A 16,959-nucleotide genomic window follows, 5' to 3' on the forward strand; every position below is an offset into this window, starting at 1 on the left:
ACAGAGATCTGGTCAGTACCACTAATTGCTATATCCTTGTTAGACCCCCGGAAAAACTCAGATATCAGGGATCCCAGGCCATGACCTCGGTCACTCCAATAACCAGGCAGATTCGAGAGCTTGATGCAAACTGCATGAGGCTTTATTGTTTTTTAACGAGCTAACCCCATGTTAGCTCGGATCTTCCAACCACCCGCCATGGTGGATGGCTAGAAAAGACACCTCGAACAATCTGAGCAATCTTGTAGGGCAGTGTTAAGGAAGTGTCTAGGGGTATGCACAGGCTCAGGATTGGTGTGCCTCCAGGCTTGGAGGGCTTGACCTGTGTTGATTGGCCAATTGGTTGTTATGGCCCATAGGCCCTCCCAGGGTGGTTGCTATGCTCTTCAAGTCATTGCTGTGCACTTGTCCGTAAAGCACACCCAGAGCCATAAAGCATAGCACCACCAGCTAACTTCTGATTGGTTCCTTGCCACGAGGCAGGCACCTAACCTCTTAGTGACCAAGGCAAGGTCATAGCGAGCATGTGTTACTGTCATGGCTGCCGAAATGGGGGGCTGGTCCCTTCATCCTAACATGGAGTAGCTGAGTTTCATTGTGGTTTAAACATGGCCCTTGACCCTTGCAGTTCATTAGGTTCTCTAAATTTTAGGGAACTTAAAAAATACTCACTGATATCAGCTCTCTTATTTAATCTATTTGAGTAAGTTGTGAGTAGAAAAATCATAAGTAATCTATAATTACCAATTCTCAGTTTGAAACACATTTGTAATCACTGTTGATTATGAATATTTGTGAAATTGGTGGCAATATATTACACCCAAATTAAAACAAAACAAAACACTTTCCATTAACATTCCCCAGAGGAAAACTTTGGTAAATTTTTTCCCACTTTAATTATATGGCTAATGAAAACCAAAAGGTGATTTCCCTTCCCTCTTCCTGCACCTTTCTGCCCTAGGGTTTGCTACTTCCATAATAGTGACTAGTCATGCTGTGAAAGGCTGCCTATGAAATGGAAACAGGAAGTCTCAGAATTTGGCTATGGTTGCCTTAGGGCAGATGAGTTAGGAGTCCTCTGACAGTCACAATGAAAATCAAAATCCCACTCTTTATTGACACCAATTATCAGTTCTTCCATTGTTTTAAAGACTAAGAAGCAAATCATTATTATCATTCTTTGTGACAACTGTGATTCTATAGGGCAGCATTTCTCAACCTGTGGGTCACTCACAACCTCTTTAAGGGGTAGAAAAACCCTTTCACAGGGGTCACCTAAGACCATGAGAAAACACAGATATTTACATTCAGGTTCATAACAGTAGCAAAGTTACACTTATGAAGTAGCAATGAAAATAATTTTATGGGTGCGGGTCATCACAACTTGAGGAACTGTATTAAGGGTTACAACATTAGGAAAGTTGAGAACCATGATAATAGGGTCAGGTTCCTTGTTCTACATTTAAGTAACGGAAATATACTTAATAGACAGTTTAGTGTTTAGTTTTCATCTGTGTTTCTAAAATATAATATTTTTGATTCTTTCCCTTTGTTATAGATATACCTTTAAAGTAAATAAAAAGTATTGTAGTTTTTGAATCAGATACAAAATATATTCCGAGTCTCTGCCATTTTCTAGCCATCATGCTTAAAAGGCACTAGGGATCAATGGTGAAGAGGATAACGTGGTTCCAACCTTATTATACAAAGTTAACCACGTGTCACACAAATAATGTCTGATTTCCATGGAAGGTGAGGAAGAAAGAACAAGAGGCAGTGTTAGTGATGGTGACTCCACTACTGATCTCCAGCTGACCCCAAATCCACAGAAAAGATTCATGTTAGTGAGTCTACAGAGAAAAGGTTGTTAACTGTAAACAATGAACCATGTGCGAAAATAAAGTTTTCTTCATCAGCATCCCTTCTCAAGATTAGGTTCATGGGCATCTCTAAAAGTTTAGCTGATTAAGCAGAATCAGCTGACATGAGAACATCCTTTAAAGTTTTGCAAGATTTTTCTCCCCATTTAATCGGCTTATTTTGGTTTTATGTGCTGATCCAGCAGAAGTCTTAGGTAACTCATTATGCAACTTCATCAAAGCTTTAGGGGACCATGCTCTGAGATCAGAGAATATTACCAAACAAGGACTTTGTAGAAGCTATGTAGATCGAAGAGAAATAATGTACAGAATGTAGTAAGAATGCTGCTCTGAACTCGTAGGCTGGGAATAAGAGCCAGTACCAAAAATCGCCATCAGATAGAGCATCTGTAGACACAGAGATCTTTATGTAGTGAGAGTTCATAAAACCCAGAAGAGAGATTTGTAAGTCTCCCTTGCCATCCCTGGCATCACAATGAAATTCCATTTTTCCAAGATGGGAAATTTAATAAATGTATTAATTATTAATTTATTAATTATTGCTATTGCTAACTACATTAAGTTCATATATCTATTCATTTTCTTATAGTCACTTAAATTTATTTTGATTGTGTTAATTACTGGTTTATATTCTATTTTAAATGTAGAAATAATTTTGCAGGTATTTTCTTCAAACACTAGGGGGTTTTTTCTTGACATTTCACTTTAAAAAAACAGATTACTAACTGCAAATACTCAATACTATTTCTTCAAGGTATTTTAATTTTTACAGAAGTATGCTTTTTGAAAGTGGCTATTTAATTTAATTTTTCCTTTACACTGTAATTGGTTTTTCCTCCATTTCTGCCAATAGTAATTTTCTTATTGTGCTAGTATTGTTTGCCTAATATTATACTGATGTCAGGTACAATACTATTGAATTCTCATGTCATTTATCAAAAATTTACCTATTGATTAATTATAGAATAGTCTTATTTAAGCAGCCTTTTTATATCAGAGTAAACACAGAATGAATATAGATCTATACAAAGAGTAGAGCAAGCTATCCTGATTGACATTATAATAGAAGTCGTTACTATTTACCAAGTCAAACCTGAATAGTCAGTGCAAATATGTATAGTTTCCCAATCATTCTTCTCTAGTAAGTAGATTATACTTATAGGTGCAGATACATTGACTATGGTCACTGCAATGACTGTTGGCCTAAATCAAGATTTCTTACACACTTTAACCAAACAGTACAAGCACTTCTATGATCAAGAAGGATAGTTCTTCAACAACACCACTCTTTATAACTTTTCCCCTTGTGAATAAAGCCTATAATTGATTAAAGATAAAAGATTCATTCTACATCAAAAGAAATAAATGAAAATAATTCACATTAGTCTCTTAATACAGTGTAGCAATTGTGTAATATCACAGTTATGACCAAATTAGATATTGAAAATTGCTTTAAGCATATCTTAAAATGTGTGAAAAGCAAAAGGCGACTTTAATGGCTTCTAGTTCCCTGGTAATAGCATAAAAAGTAAAGGCATGCAAAATACAGCCATGTATTAATTGAAAAATTACTTCTGAAGAAAGATAGCCTTCCAAATCCCAAACCTTATCTGTGAATATAATCTTATTAGAAATAAGATCTTTGTGGTGATAATAGAGATAAAGATGACATAATTCTGGAATCATTGAGAACCTCATCTAGTGATGCACATTCTTATAAGACACAGGGAAGTAGGCATAAGATGCAGGAGTTGAGTTGTATAAAAGCAGAGATGAACAGTAGTAACTCTATAATGAAGGGATATGGGCTTTTGATCATTACCTACCAAGGCAGGATAGAAACATGGGGTAGATGTACCCTTAAAATCTCCAGAAAGATCCAACCATGTTCTTCCAGACTTCTTTCATGAAGCTAATTTGAAAGCTTCATTTAAGTTGTCATAGTAAAAACCCCAGAAAACTAATGCACATACTCCCAGTTTCTGTTTTATGATTAACACTTGCTTTGAATTCAACATGCTATCAAACTCTTAACCTTATTTTTATTCTTCTTACAATTTTCATGAGTACAGAGGACAATATATAAAAGGCCGTTCCTCCATGTCACTCACAAAAGTCATACAGCTGTGTAGAATCACCAGCTATAATATCATGTCTCATTGTCTATATTAAAATAATCACAGGAGTCCTCAGTAGTTTGCATAGAATAATGCATGGAAATTTCCATAGAATTATTGTATGTCCCCACAGATTCATTTTTATAATTCTTCTACTTGTGTATATTTAGATGTAAAACCAAATTAAAAAATATTGGTTAGTGATATTTAATTTTCAAATTCAAACACCTTTCTGTTTAGTTCTGAAATATAGAACATAGCCACTCTATGAACTCACTGTTGACTTATCATTTTGAAAGTATGAAGTGCTATAACTGGCACATGACAAGGACATTTGCTTTTTTATTTTATTTTGTTTATGTTTTTGTTTTTAGAGACAGGATTTCTCTTTGGCTTTGGAGGCTGTCCTGGAACTAGCTCTTGTAGACCAGGCTGGTCTCGAATTCACAGAGATCTGCCTGCCTTTACCTTCTGAGTGCTGGGATTAAAGGTATGTGCCACCACTGCCTGGTGACAAGGACATTTGTACATAGAAAAATTTACATTAGATACTCCACAAAACAATGAACTTGCATATTTTCCTCAGTTATAGTCTTCCAAGGCATAGCATACATCTTTATGTAATGTGTAGAATTTTTATCCATTCATGCTGGTCTCCTTTTGTCAAGAATTCCGGTTGTTTGGTAATTCTTTAATTTGAACTAGATTTTTATGACTATTTTAAATGAGTACCCTTTATGATATGCTTGACATAAATTTTATTCTTATGAATACATACACATAAGAGGTTTAACAGAAATTTTGTAATTTTCCACCTGAAAAGAGAATGGGAAAACCCAATATATTAATATAGTTTCAGATTTAGTAGGTAATTTCAGATTTGTTATAAGCATTATTTTCTAATTTCAAAAAGTATACCATTTTCTTGTATATTACATGTATCAGATAAAATTTGAAAATTATTTCTCTTTTTTCTCCCTTTCTGCTTCCCTGCTTGTCTCTTTGTCTCTCCTTCTCTCTCTTCTTCTCTCTTCTCTTCTGCTGCTCCTGTCCCCAGAGGACAGTGTCCCCTCTTTTCATCCTCCTTTTCCTATTCACTTTCCACCAATAAAACCCCTCCACCCAAGAACTTCCTGCAGGTCCACAGATGCTGAGAAAAATAAAAAAAAATGAAAATAATATTTGGGTAAAACACACACACACACACACACACACACACACACACACACACACACACATTTGTCTTTTCCACAATAACATCTATTTTGGAAAGAGGACATTTCAAGTGAGAAAAAGACATTAGTCACACACTTCTCAGGACAGCTTTGTTGTTATGCCAAGAAATTAGCTTATGATGGTCAGTTCCTCCCAGGTTGGAGAGTCAGCTGCTTAACCTCACTGACATTGGCATGAATTAACTGTATGGATGGGACCTGCATTTGCCCTGATCACTCCCATTTATAGAAGTTCTGCTTTGATGGTGATAATAAATCTGTGTAAATTTTCAGCCTTTGTATGCCTGCAAAAGATGATGGCTATTGCTCTAAATTATCCTTAGGTAACAAATGCCATTTGGTGAGGGAGAGCTGAATATATTGCTGGGAATTTTCTAAATGCTTATACCTGTGTTGTGATTTGAGCATCACTGTGTATGTACTTGCTATTGTAGTGGGAGTGGGCTTACCATTCAACTCCCATCTTAACCGTTAAGCCAGAGTACTGATCCCTAATTATTGTGATTCAGACAAGATCATTAATATTTTCAATATATGTAGGCTTCATATCATAGAAAATAGATTTTTAGTGTTTTGGCAGAGATAAGTGAAGAACCTATACACTTAGCTGGGACATGCAGATGAGATAGAAAGGGCAGGTGATGCTTGGGAAACACGTTGTCTCATTTTTAACCCCAAACTCTATAAATAGAGCAATTTATCAGCCCCTTCACAACTTCAACTACAAATGTATCATATTACATTTCAAATTATGCTGTTATTATGCTGTGTTCTTACAACTATTTATATTAGCAGCCTGATGCTCCCTGTTTTATGAGTCATCATAGAATTCCTAATTTTTCTACTTTTGTCATGAAGCATTTGTGATCTGTAATAGAAGAAACTTATTCTGGTTGCATGACAAAAGGTTCTAGGGGCTCTAAGATGTGGCATGCTAAATATCATTGCTCTCAACTTTCCAGTGGGTGAGCTTAAGCCCAGTGGAGGAAAAACGGAGAATCTATAAATCCTCCAATTACTTCTTTACTATGTTTCCTTTTCATTGGTTGTTGACATTCTTGTCTTTTTGTCATTGATAAGTCCTTTCACTCCCATGCAAGTCATTGACACTACTATGCTGTCTTTCTACTTTTTCTTTGAAGGCTCTGTGTGTGTGTGTGTGTGTGTGTGTGTGTGTGTGTGTGTGTGTGTGTGTGTGTTATTCTGCCTAGGAATGTTTCCCCCATCTCTCTCTGTTTCTGTGTCTCTCTGTGTGTGGTTTAGCCATTACAGTTTATAAAATGGTCTTAAATTTAGTTTTTATCACCCTTCCTCCTGCTAGTAGGGGGGGAAAGCCCTACATTATATAGAGAGCACAAACATTTAAAATATTTTCATATGCTTTATTTGAACTTAAAGTGAATGTCCTTTCCAAAGTAAGGTTTCTCTTAATTTTTAAAACCTCTCAAAAGAAGTGTGATTATATTAAAACTCAGATACTCTGTGACAAGTTAAAAACCTTGCCATCAGCCACGACTCTTTTCCTTTTCATCTAGAAAGAACAGCCCAAACCACTTTCAGACATGTGAAATTAAAATTCCAAAAGGTCTTGAACATCAGCTCAGAACACATTCAGATCTTTTAAAAATATTTGTTCTCTTCACCTCCAGGTTCTCTCACTGTTGTTCTTCTAGGTAAAACAGGTATTGCTACCGTTTGTGAACTGATTTGTCTTTGTTCTATGATTTACTATTCCTCTTGGTACTCTTAGGCTTCACTGGAAATAATCATGTTATGAACATAGGAGAGTGAACTTTCTAGAGCAGAGTCTTCCTACGTATGATGTGAAGGTGCTTCACTAATGGTCTTGATGCCTGATGACCTTTACAGTATCACGGGCTACACATTTCATGAAGGATTTTGTCTCTCTACTGAGGCCATTAAAGAGACACTTAAATCCAGCACTCCTCTTGGATGCCAGAGCTGTTATACAAATTCCCAGGGCCATCATAACTGACTAACAGATGTCCAAATAGCAAGATGTCAATATAAAATGTATCTTATGTGACTGCCTTAAACTTGACATTTTAAAAGACAGATTATTCGATTTTGTTTTGATTATTTAAAAATATTTATGCCTGTTTTTTAAAAATCCATTTGATGACTTGGAAAAGATAGGCATATTGGTTGGTTACTATTTATCCTAAAAAATGGGGATAGCTAAGTAGGTAAAATGCTTACAGTACAAGCATAAGGATGTGAGTTTCATCTCAGGACTCAGATTTAAAAAAATGCCAGGCATAATGGTTCATTTCTTGCCATCTAGTGCTAGGGAGGTGGATGAGGCAGATCCCAGAGAGCCTAACCTGGTATGAGGTCTCCAAAAAAAGGCCACCATCTCCCAAACAAATCATCAAAAGGAAGCTGAATGACATCTGAGGAACAACATAACAACTGAGGTTGCCCTCTGACTTATACGTGTATGTGTACACAGGGACACACACACACACGCACACACGCACGCACGCACGCACGCACGCACGCACGCGCACACACACACACACACACACATGCAGAAACACTACTATTAGAATAAAGATGAGGCAGAGAGTCCTTCACATATTTTGTGACATTCTTCATTGTTCTCAGCATTGTACCCATGTACACCACAGAGATAAAGCCCATGCCAGCCTATACCATAATATACACTGGCCAATGTGCCAAGTACTGGATGGAGATTATCCACTTCTCCGTTGTAACAGCCCTGTCAGGAATGGTTATCCCCACTTCCCAGAAGAGTGAACTGACACTAAGGTCCAAAGTCACAAATTCCTTCTAAGCAGCTGCAAGTTTTATTCAGGCTAGTGTTCTTGGAAGCAGACAAGAGGCTGAAGAATAGTGACAGAGAAGGAATGAGGCAGAGGACACTGTGCACAAGGTCGACCTGTGCAAAAGCAAGTTGTTTTTCAGCTGGGTGCTTTAACTTCTTGAACTGGCAGCCCTGGAAGACAAAAGAGAACAAACACTTTTTAAGGCACATGATTTGGAGCTTTGGCAGTGGGGCTTCTACCAAAGCTGTTCATTTGTAGAGTACATAGACATTCTTTCAAATGAGTGAATTCAGTGTTCATTAATTAAAATTAATTGAATGTTGGGTCCCACTCCTTATTGATGGCATGTGAGACTCCACTGAGAGGCAGTGGTATTCTCAGATAGGCTCCTTTGAGCTATATTTCTCATTGTCTTTGAAAATAATTAAACCCACATTTCAATGTTAATATGATCACTAATGAAAAGATTCTTGTACTAACAGAGCAAGAAGGGACTTTAGAACCCTTGGACTTTAGCCCTGTCCAATTAGGATGAAAAACGAAGCCCAAAGCATTGACCTTGACTCACCCCGACTAGAAACAAACTGCCGGCCAAATTAGTTCTAGGGTACCTACTTGAAAATAGATGAATATTTTTATTAATTATAAAAAGTTATATTTTTAAGTCATTTTTTTCTTCAATCAATGCAATTTTCTTTGGAATATGGTTTAAGTTTTAGCATTTAAATAATTAGTATCATGTCTGAATATTCAATAGAAGCTTTACAACATGTGTTTTATTCTAATAATAATAAACTTGTCTTTGCAAATGTAATTAAACATTTGGTTATTTCCCACATAGCAGCAAATTTATTTAATTACTAAACTTGAAATTATATTTAACAAAAAGACTAGCTCCCTATGATACTTAGACCATGAAGAAGAATGTTGGTTAATATTCTCCTGTGTACCTCTTCAGTATTTTCCCCTATGGATAAACACATTGCATTATTTAATTAAAATATCGTATTAATTTTCTTCTTTGACAATACATACATGTACATAATGCATTCTGATTAGTCTCTTCCCACACTTTGCCTTTTTCCTATTCCTATAACCTCCCATCGTCCCTATAACTCCTTCCCCTACATTCACCAATGATGTCTCTTTGTTTTGCTTCATGACCCCTGAGTTTAACCAGCGCAGTGTTTAAGAAAAGGAGTGTGTAATTACTCACTGGAATTTTGTAAGCTCACCTGTTAGTACACAACTTAAAACAAAACCTTTTTCTCCACCAGTATCCATCAGTGCCAATAGTTTGCCAAAGACAGGTAAGGACTTATGAGGCTCCCTGGCTAGGAGACCTTTGGCAATTTCTGATTTGTTTGTTTACACTTCTCAATTATAATTAGTACTTAAAGTATTAAATTACTGTGATTTTATCTCATTATTAAGAACTACATCTTTGTATGTATTGAATTCTTAACCACCAAAATGACTATGTTAGAAGGTGTGGCCTTTGAGAATTAATTAGGTCATGAAGTAGATATCTGTCAGTGTAATCAATTTAAAGGCAAGCCAAGAGAGCTCTGCAGGGCCAGGGAAAGATCAAAGGAGAAGTCAGCATTGTATGTCCTTGAAGAAGGTTCACACCTGAACCTGATGGTGGTCACAAATTTAAGTCTTCAGAGTTGTAAGAAACTCTTTGTAATAAGCAACCTGATCTATAGTAGGCCCAACCAACTAATACTACCATTGTTATTAACTCAGTTAAAAAATAACCTGAAATAAATGTCTTTATCTTTCTCCTACTTAATTTTTAACATTGATTTCCAAAGCATTTCATCTTCAAGCACTTGCCTTTAGCAGGATAAAAAAGTTAAATATATCATTGAAATGTGAAAATAAGTGGTCCCATAATGATACACTGAACTTCTATGTATTCAAAACTTTTATCACACAAATGAACTCTGTCATAATCCTATTTAAAATGAGAATGGAATGAAAACCAGAGTACAAGCTACCCTAATTAGGCAATAATTTCTGCAGTGTTCTTACTCTATGAAAAATAAAAGCATTTCATTTTGGCAAAGCTTTACCCCATTCATCTTCCATCAGGTAACTAGGTGAGACAGCTTGCTTACTGTCCATACTTGTATACCATATCTAAAATAAAAAAAAAAAATCAACCCAGTTTTCTCCCTAGCAGATAAAATCTCATTAAAAGATTTACTCCTGAAGCAGCAGTTAAAAAGAAAAGACTGTGGGGATATTCACATCTTCATAAACAATTTTCATGTTCACTAGGAAGGGGCCCCCGGTCCCTGTAATCTTGATATCCAGTGTCTCCCAGGACTCATTTGTACCACTCATAACTATGGGTTTTGTGGTCTCTTGGATAAGGCTTTACAAACAAATGGGCTTTTTCATTTATTCCTAATGACTTTGGTTTATACAAAGAGATCTTAAACTGTCCCCAGAGCAATCATTTTGTGAAAATGTTATTAGAACATCTTTACAAATTTAGAAACAAAGGGGGGTTTCATTAACAATGGAAGTCATTGGGAATTGAGGGCCGCTGGCATATCCAGCTCCTACCAATCTTGTTTTATTTTCAGTAATGAGGCAGACTGATCTTGTGGACTATCCGTTGATTCTTTATCTGGTGAATGGCTAAGGAAGTGAGGAACTGATGAGGTGGGGAGAGTTGCTAGAAAAAAATCAGCATTCTCAGGCTAATAAGCTCTGGCTTTACTCTTGGAGGAGATATATGCAATTATACCTCCTGGTATCTGCTTATTGAGCCATTTCTTTCCTGTGATTTGGGGAGGGAGTGTGGTTGTTCCCCAGGTTGAATATTATTTTTCAGGCTTTCAATTATCTATTCAAACATATGTGTGTTTCATTTTCCTCCTCATCAAGTTTCTTATATGTACTATGAACAAAGGGACAGCAGCTTGTGACACGACTGCGAATAGACCCAACCATATCCACACTCTGCAGCATTCATCTTGATTTACAGCTGTAGATGTCTATATGGAACCTTCTCTCATTCTATGTGGTGTTGATTTTAGAGGCCCACCATGGACACTTTTTCATCATATCTATCATCATATCCAAACTTTTATTGCTGGAATTTTTTCAAGGTTTCTTCTCATTGTTTTGTTATACAGTAGATCCTTATAGTACTGCTAAATTGTGTCCTTTTCAGACAGGTAAAGGCTGTGTTTACTGGGTATCATGACAGTGCTGCTAATCATTTCTGTTTATTGTTAGAAACCCAGTCTTGCCAACACTGAGTATTTTTGAAAAGTGATCTAAAAATTAAATTTAAAAAGATATTAGAGATGTCATCCATGTCCAGCTAAATTCTCAGAGAATTACATGTTGATCATGCTGGCATAGAAATTTCTCATTGGTCAGGCTCAGGGATTCACAATGGTGCTCTCTTAAAAGGTGCACTGAACTTGGCATGATCTACTTCACCAGTCTTAAGAGTTCTGACAAAGTTTAGACACCGACAAAGTTCAGAGCCAGCTTTGGACTAGAAAGTGTAGCATAACTTCCCTATTGCTCAACACATACCCAAGTTGAGTGGGGATTCCAACTCTTAGCTTCTTTCTGGGAGAAGCATTAGCCTGTTTGTACAATGCCCCAGTTTCTCTGAGTCTGTTTCCAGAGAGCATCAGGCTTTCCAGACATGGACTTCTAATGCATCTAATGCTATCTAGACACCTAAGGGAGAATGGAGGCAGTGGATTGGACAGTTAAATGTCAGTTTCTCTCCTAGCTCAGCACAGAGTAAGAAGACCAGAGCCGCAGCTGTATGCTACTTTCTTAAGGAGGAGCTCTGTGGTAGAGGCCCTCCAGAATCTCTAGTCAGGCTGCTTGGTATAGATCTTCTCTTGGATGAAGCTTGTCTAGGTACTTGTGCAAAGAAGAGTGGTGTGCAGAAACCCACATAAATAATATAGCCAGAAAATGAAGATATGAGAAGAGAAACCTAGAAACTCCTCTTAATGAAATAGACCTGATGGTTTTCTTGTTAGCACAAATCACTGTCGGAAGTGTGCTGGCTCAGCCTACAATCCACACTGCCAGAGAAGCTAGTAAACAAGGAGGACCCTAAGAGAGACATACATGGTCCCCTTGAGAAGGAGAAAGGGTCAAGATCCCCTGAGTAAGTTGAGAGCACGGGAAGAGGGGGGAGGGAGCTACAAGAATGAGAAGGGAAGAAGAGGAAGGATGCAGAGGTCATGAGGGAGCAGAAAGGTTGAGTCAAGGGAAAAATAGAAGAAAGGATATGTGATAGGTAGAGTTTTAGTTAGGGGGCGGGGAGTTGTAGGGGAGGACAGGAGGGAGAAGGGACCTGGGATTGTCATGTAAAACAATCTTGTTTCTAATTCAAATAAAAAAAATCTGAAAAAAAAAAGAAGTATGCTGGTTCAAGCTAAGAGAAAAGGAAAGTAAAGCTAAGAATTCCAATGAAGATTCAAATACCACAAAGTACCAGCAGGGCATGGAAATGAACAGCTGAACTACAATTCACTTGAAGGCTTTACCGGCAGATGGAAGCAATGACAAGCATCAGCAAAGCAAAGAGCCATCACTGGCAATAATGATCACAGAGGAGAAGACTTCCAGGGCGGGGAAGGCATGGAGAAAGATAAAGGGACATTTAGGACACTGTCAAGAAGACCAACATGAACACTGTACAAGCCCAGGAGGGGACAGACTGAGACAAAGGATAAGGAAACTGTCTGAAAGACTCAGTGTCTGATTCTTCCTTAGTGTGTGGGAAGAAATTAGCATGCAGGTCCAAGTAATCCAAGAATGCAGGATACAACAATTCCTAAGAAATTCTTACAGAGATACACCACAACCATTGGCATCACTCATCTCTAAGCTGAAATGGTACAACAGATACAAGTACACAAAGTTTCTAAGTAACTGTATTTTATTTATTTTTTTATTAAATGGTTTTCATTTGTTTTACATGCCAACCACAGTTTACCCTCCCTTTCCCTCCCCCCCATTCCTTCCCCACCTCCTTTCTACTCCCCCCTCCATCCACTCATCCTCTGGATCCATTCTGAAAGGGTATGGCCATCTCTGGGTTAACTGGGGCAGGCGGTGGGTGGGTGTATGCGATCATGAGCCATCAGGTGGAGCTGTAGCAGGTTAGGGATGGGAAAGACAGAGAGAATAATGTAAGAGATATCTCGATGGGGGTCCATTTGGGGTTAACCTTGACAGGGTTCCTTTTGAGGTTAGTGAGAAACCTGGTGCCAGGGAGACTCCCCGGAATTCACAAGGATGACCCCAGCTAAGACTCCTAGTAATAGTGGAAAGTAATGTGGTGATATGTTGTTTATAAATTATTAAAGGCACTGGATATCAAAATAGCAAAGCAGTCATACTAGTTAGCTATAGAGGGTAAGCAGTAGTGCTATACTCCTTTAGTCGAAGGTCTCAGGATTAAGAGCTACAAGGATCTGTGTTAGTTCAAGGCCACACTGACTACACAAAATTGATGCAGTCTTAAAAGAAACAGCTCACACAAAGGCTATCTCAGCACCTGGAATCACATACCTTTAATCCCAGTACTAAGGAGGTGGAGACAGGAGTGATGTGGCTGGGCAGAGAAAGCAATATAAGGAGGAGGAGACAGGATCTGAGAACCTTTTGCCTCTGAGGATTTGTGGAGACAGCATTGCCATTTCAGCTGGGTAGAGGTAAGATCTACTGGCTTGCCTGCTTTGATTCTCTGGTCTTCAACTTGAAGCTTGAACCCCAATATCTGTCTCTGGGTCATTTATTTTTCATGTTACGAAGTAAATATATATATATATATATATATATTGGTTTTTCGAGACAGGATTTCTGTGTGACTTTGGAGCCTGTCCTAGAACTAGCTCTTGTAGACTAGGCTGGTCTGGAACTCACAGGGATTCTCCTGCCTCTGTCTCCGGAGTGCTGGGATTAAAGGCATGAGCCACCAATGCCCGGCTACAAAGTAACTATATATTTATGATAGAAAATATCCCCTCTTAGCACAGGGTCCCTTCTGCTATAAAAGTAGTTGATGACACAGATGTCATGCCCACATTAGATGTTGACAAAAATAATTGAGACACAGACTACAAAACGAATAACTCAGAACATGGCATTCCACAAAATGTTAATTTTGGCCTCTGGTGACTCTTTAGAGCATTTGTAAGACATTGTCATGGCCAAACCATGTGTTCATTTGTGTATGTGTGTCTTACACAGTTTAACTGGCATAGCCAGTAGTTGCCTCTAGAAGATAAATGAAACAGCCTTTACTAATGGCTATAGTATAATATTCATGAAATTTCTAGGGAATAATAGTTTAACATTTACTGTGTTTTTTTCTTTTCTCTAGTTTTTGTACTTTTCTATAGGGGATGCTTAACATGGATACTGGTTATGTAGCCATGGAAACCCTACCTTATTGGGTTTTATTCCCATCTTCTCTTTGATCTGTCAATAGCTTAATGGTTTGCTCTTAGAAAGTGAGTTACTGTTAGTAACATATCTAATATTGATTAATGAGTTACTGACTTCAGGAGAAATGCTAGAGTTTTTGAGTTTTTACTTGCAAACTTCTCTATCAATATCTTGGTCAAAGTCATGCAATAATGCAGTGTTGGCCTCCACATCTCATAGTATATGGAGAGAAGACCCATTCTGATATGTAAGTGCTGATTTATTGAAGACATCTGGCTGATCTTAAATTATACTTATTAAGACTGATTACTTTCTCTAAAAAATGGTAACAGTATTCTCCATAGTGAATTTCAGTATGCATTGTGGCAAGCTGGACAAAAACAGAAAGGAAGAAATCTGTGTCACCAAGGCTTGACAGGGGAGGACTCTTGACACAGGATCCAGACTAAGCTAAAAAAAAAAAAAAAAAAGAAACAATGAATCCCTCTAATGCTGTGGACTCCACTTCTATCCTCCTCTTCTTCCTCCTCTCTTTTCACCTTTTACAAAACAGATGAACAAAAGCTTGCCTGCTAACACTGCTGAGGGAAAGGTATTTCTTTCCCATGAGCAGGCTTTCTTAACATCTGGAAGGGAGTACCATCCCATCACTAGTGGACACTCAGAATTTCATATGCTTTTGCATATTGCTTCAACCATACTAGTGTTTAACAATGAGAGTTCTGAGTCTTTAAAAAGCATTGTTTCTTCCCGTGACTCAGGGAGGACAATCTGTGTAGTCACATTCAAATTATTAATGGGAAATGTAACTAGTAGACTAATGAATATTACAAAAAGAAATACAAACTTTTCAGCTTTTAAAAAAGTATTTGAATATTTCTTAAGAGAATTATTTTAAAGAGCCAGAAAATGTGGTGTATCGTGGAACACCACTGTGAGAAAGTTGACTTGTGAATTTATAATTCATGAATTGCCAAGCCTAACTAAATTCATGCTAATTTTTCCATGTTAACTTTTTATTTTAGAGTCAAAGTAATAGTTTATTTTCCTGTTATAATAACTATATAAACATAGTGGAAAAAGTCTTTGTTAGTTATGTTTTATTGTTTATCATTAATTTATGGTCCTGTATTTGTAATGTTTGAGCAAATTACTTAAGATAATAATATAAAAATGTAATTAAATCTTGTTTGTAATTCAAATAAAAAAATAAAATAAACAGAACTTTGAGCAGAAAAAATAATAATAGCATCACAGAAAAAAATGTAAGGTTGACCAGTTAGCTCAGTTTACAGTGCGCAGGTGATAACACCAAGGTAATGGGTTCTATCCCCTCTACTGGCCACATGAAAGTTCCATAGTTCTGGATAGATGGCTCAGTGTTTAAAAGTACTTTCTGTTCCTTTTGAAGACTTGACTTGGATTCAATTCAGGGAAATCAGCACAGGTGGTTCACAACCTATAATTCCAGTTCTAGGGGACCTGATGACCTCTTCTGATCTCTCTAGGGTCTTGTACAAACCTGATGTAGTTATATATGTTAAGAGCCTCACACATACACATTATGTTTTAAACAATTTTTAAAAAGATTTTAAAATTAAATGGCTGTCTTTTATTTAAAACTATTATCCATATACTACTTTTGTTGTCAATTTCAGATAGCAAATTTTCAGATAGACAGTCAATCAATGCCATTGAAAATAGAAAGGACTTTATTTTTGGTTCTTAAACAAGACCTTTGTTGTTAGTTTGTTTAGTGATAATTTTATGAGTATAAACAAAAATATTAAATTCAAAACTTCCTTGGCATAAAAGACATTATTTTATTTCCTAGTCAGCAATATATTTGAGTATTATTACTACATAGTATTGTACTGTTTTAGGTGAAATGTAACTGGCAAATCATCTTTTAAATAGCTGGCTTTAGGAAAGCAAAATTGGTCTTTGTTTTCAAAAGCACAAAGCTCTTGGTTAACTGAAAGCCACCCTGGGTTGCTTCCTTAGAATACCACTAAATGTTAGAGACATCGTCTACTGCACAGGAGTGTCACTTCTGGATGAGGATGTGTGGGAGTTCATCTGGATGAAATTCCACTCCACTACTGCAGTGTCTGAGAAGAAGATTTTACTGGAGGCCCTAACTTGCAGTGATGATAGGAATTTATTAAACAGGTGAGTCCATGAAATCTCCTAAGTTGCTTTTTGTAATGAATGTTCTCATCTACAGTCATACTGCTCTAGAGTTGGTTTTATTTTCTTAAATACACAGTACCGTAAGTTTTGGCACAATGAAACATTTCTTTCTAGAGATAAAGAAACCCACCTGGCAAAATGACGAAAGCAATTTGACTTGAAAGATAACATGGTTTGTGACTAATTAGTTTATAAAGTTTTATATGTGTTTGAGAAAACATTTTATTGAACAAGGAAATATATAGTGTGAAGAATTTGAGAGTGGAATTGTGTC

The 16,959-nt window shown here is 37.0% G+C and overlaps 1 protein-coding gene across 1 annotated transcript in view; it reads left to right on the forward strand.

The window, feature by feature from the left end:
* Positions 1-16,959, forward strand: part of Trhde (thyrotropin releasing hormone degrading enzyme) — a 353,366-nt gene that overhangs the window by 325,052 nt on the left and 11,355 nt on the right. Inside the window, exon 16 of the mRNA XM_035451580.1 lies at positions 16,497-16,664. Within this exon, the coding sequence (XP_035307471.1) occupies positions 16,497-16,664 (168 nt within the window). The remainder of the gene's footprint in view (positions 1-16,496; positions 16,665-16,959) is intronic.

This window comes from Cricetulus griseus (assembly GCF_003668045.3).
Source record: "Cricetulus griseus strain 17A/GY chromosome 1 unlocalized genomic scaffold, alternate assembly CriGri-PICRH-1.0 chr1_0, whole genome shotgun sequence".
NCBI classification, from domain to species: domain Eukaryota; kingdom Metazoa; phylum Chordata; class Mammalia; order Rodentia; family Cricetidae; genus Cricetulus; species Cricetulus griseus.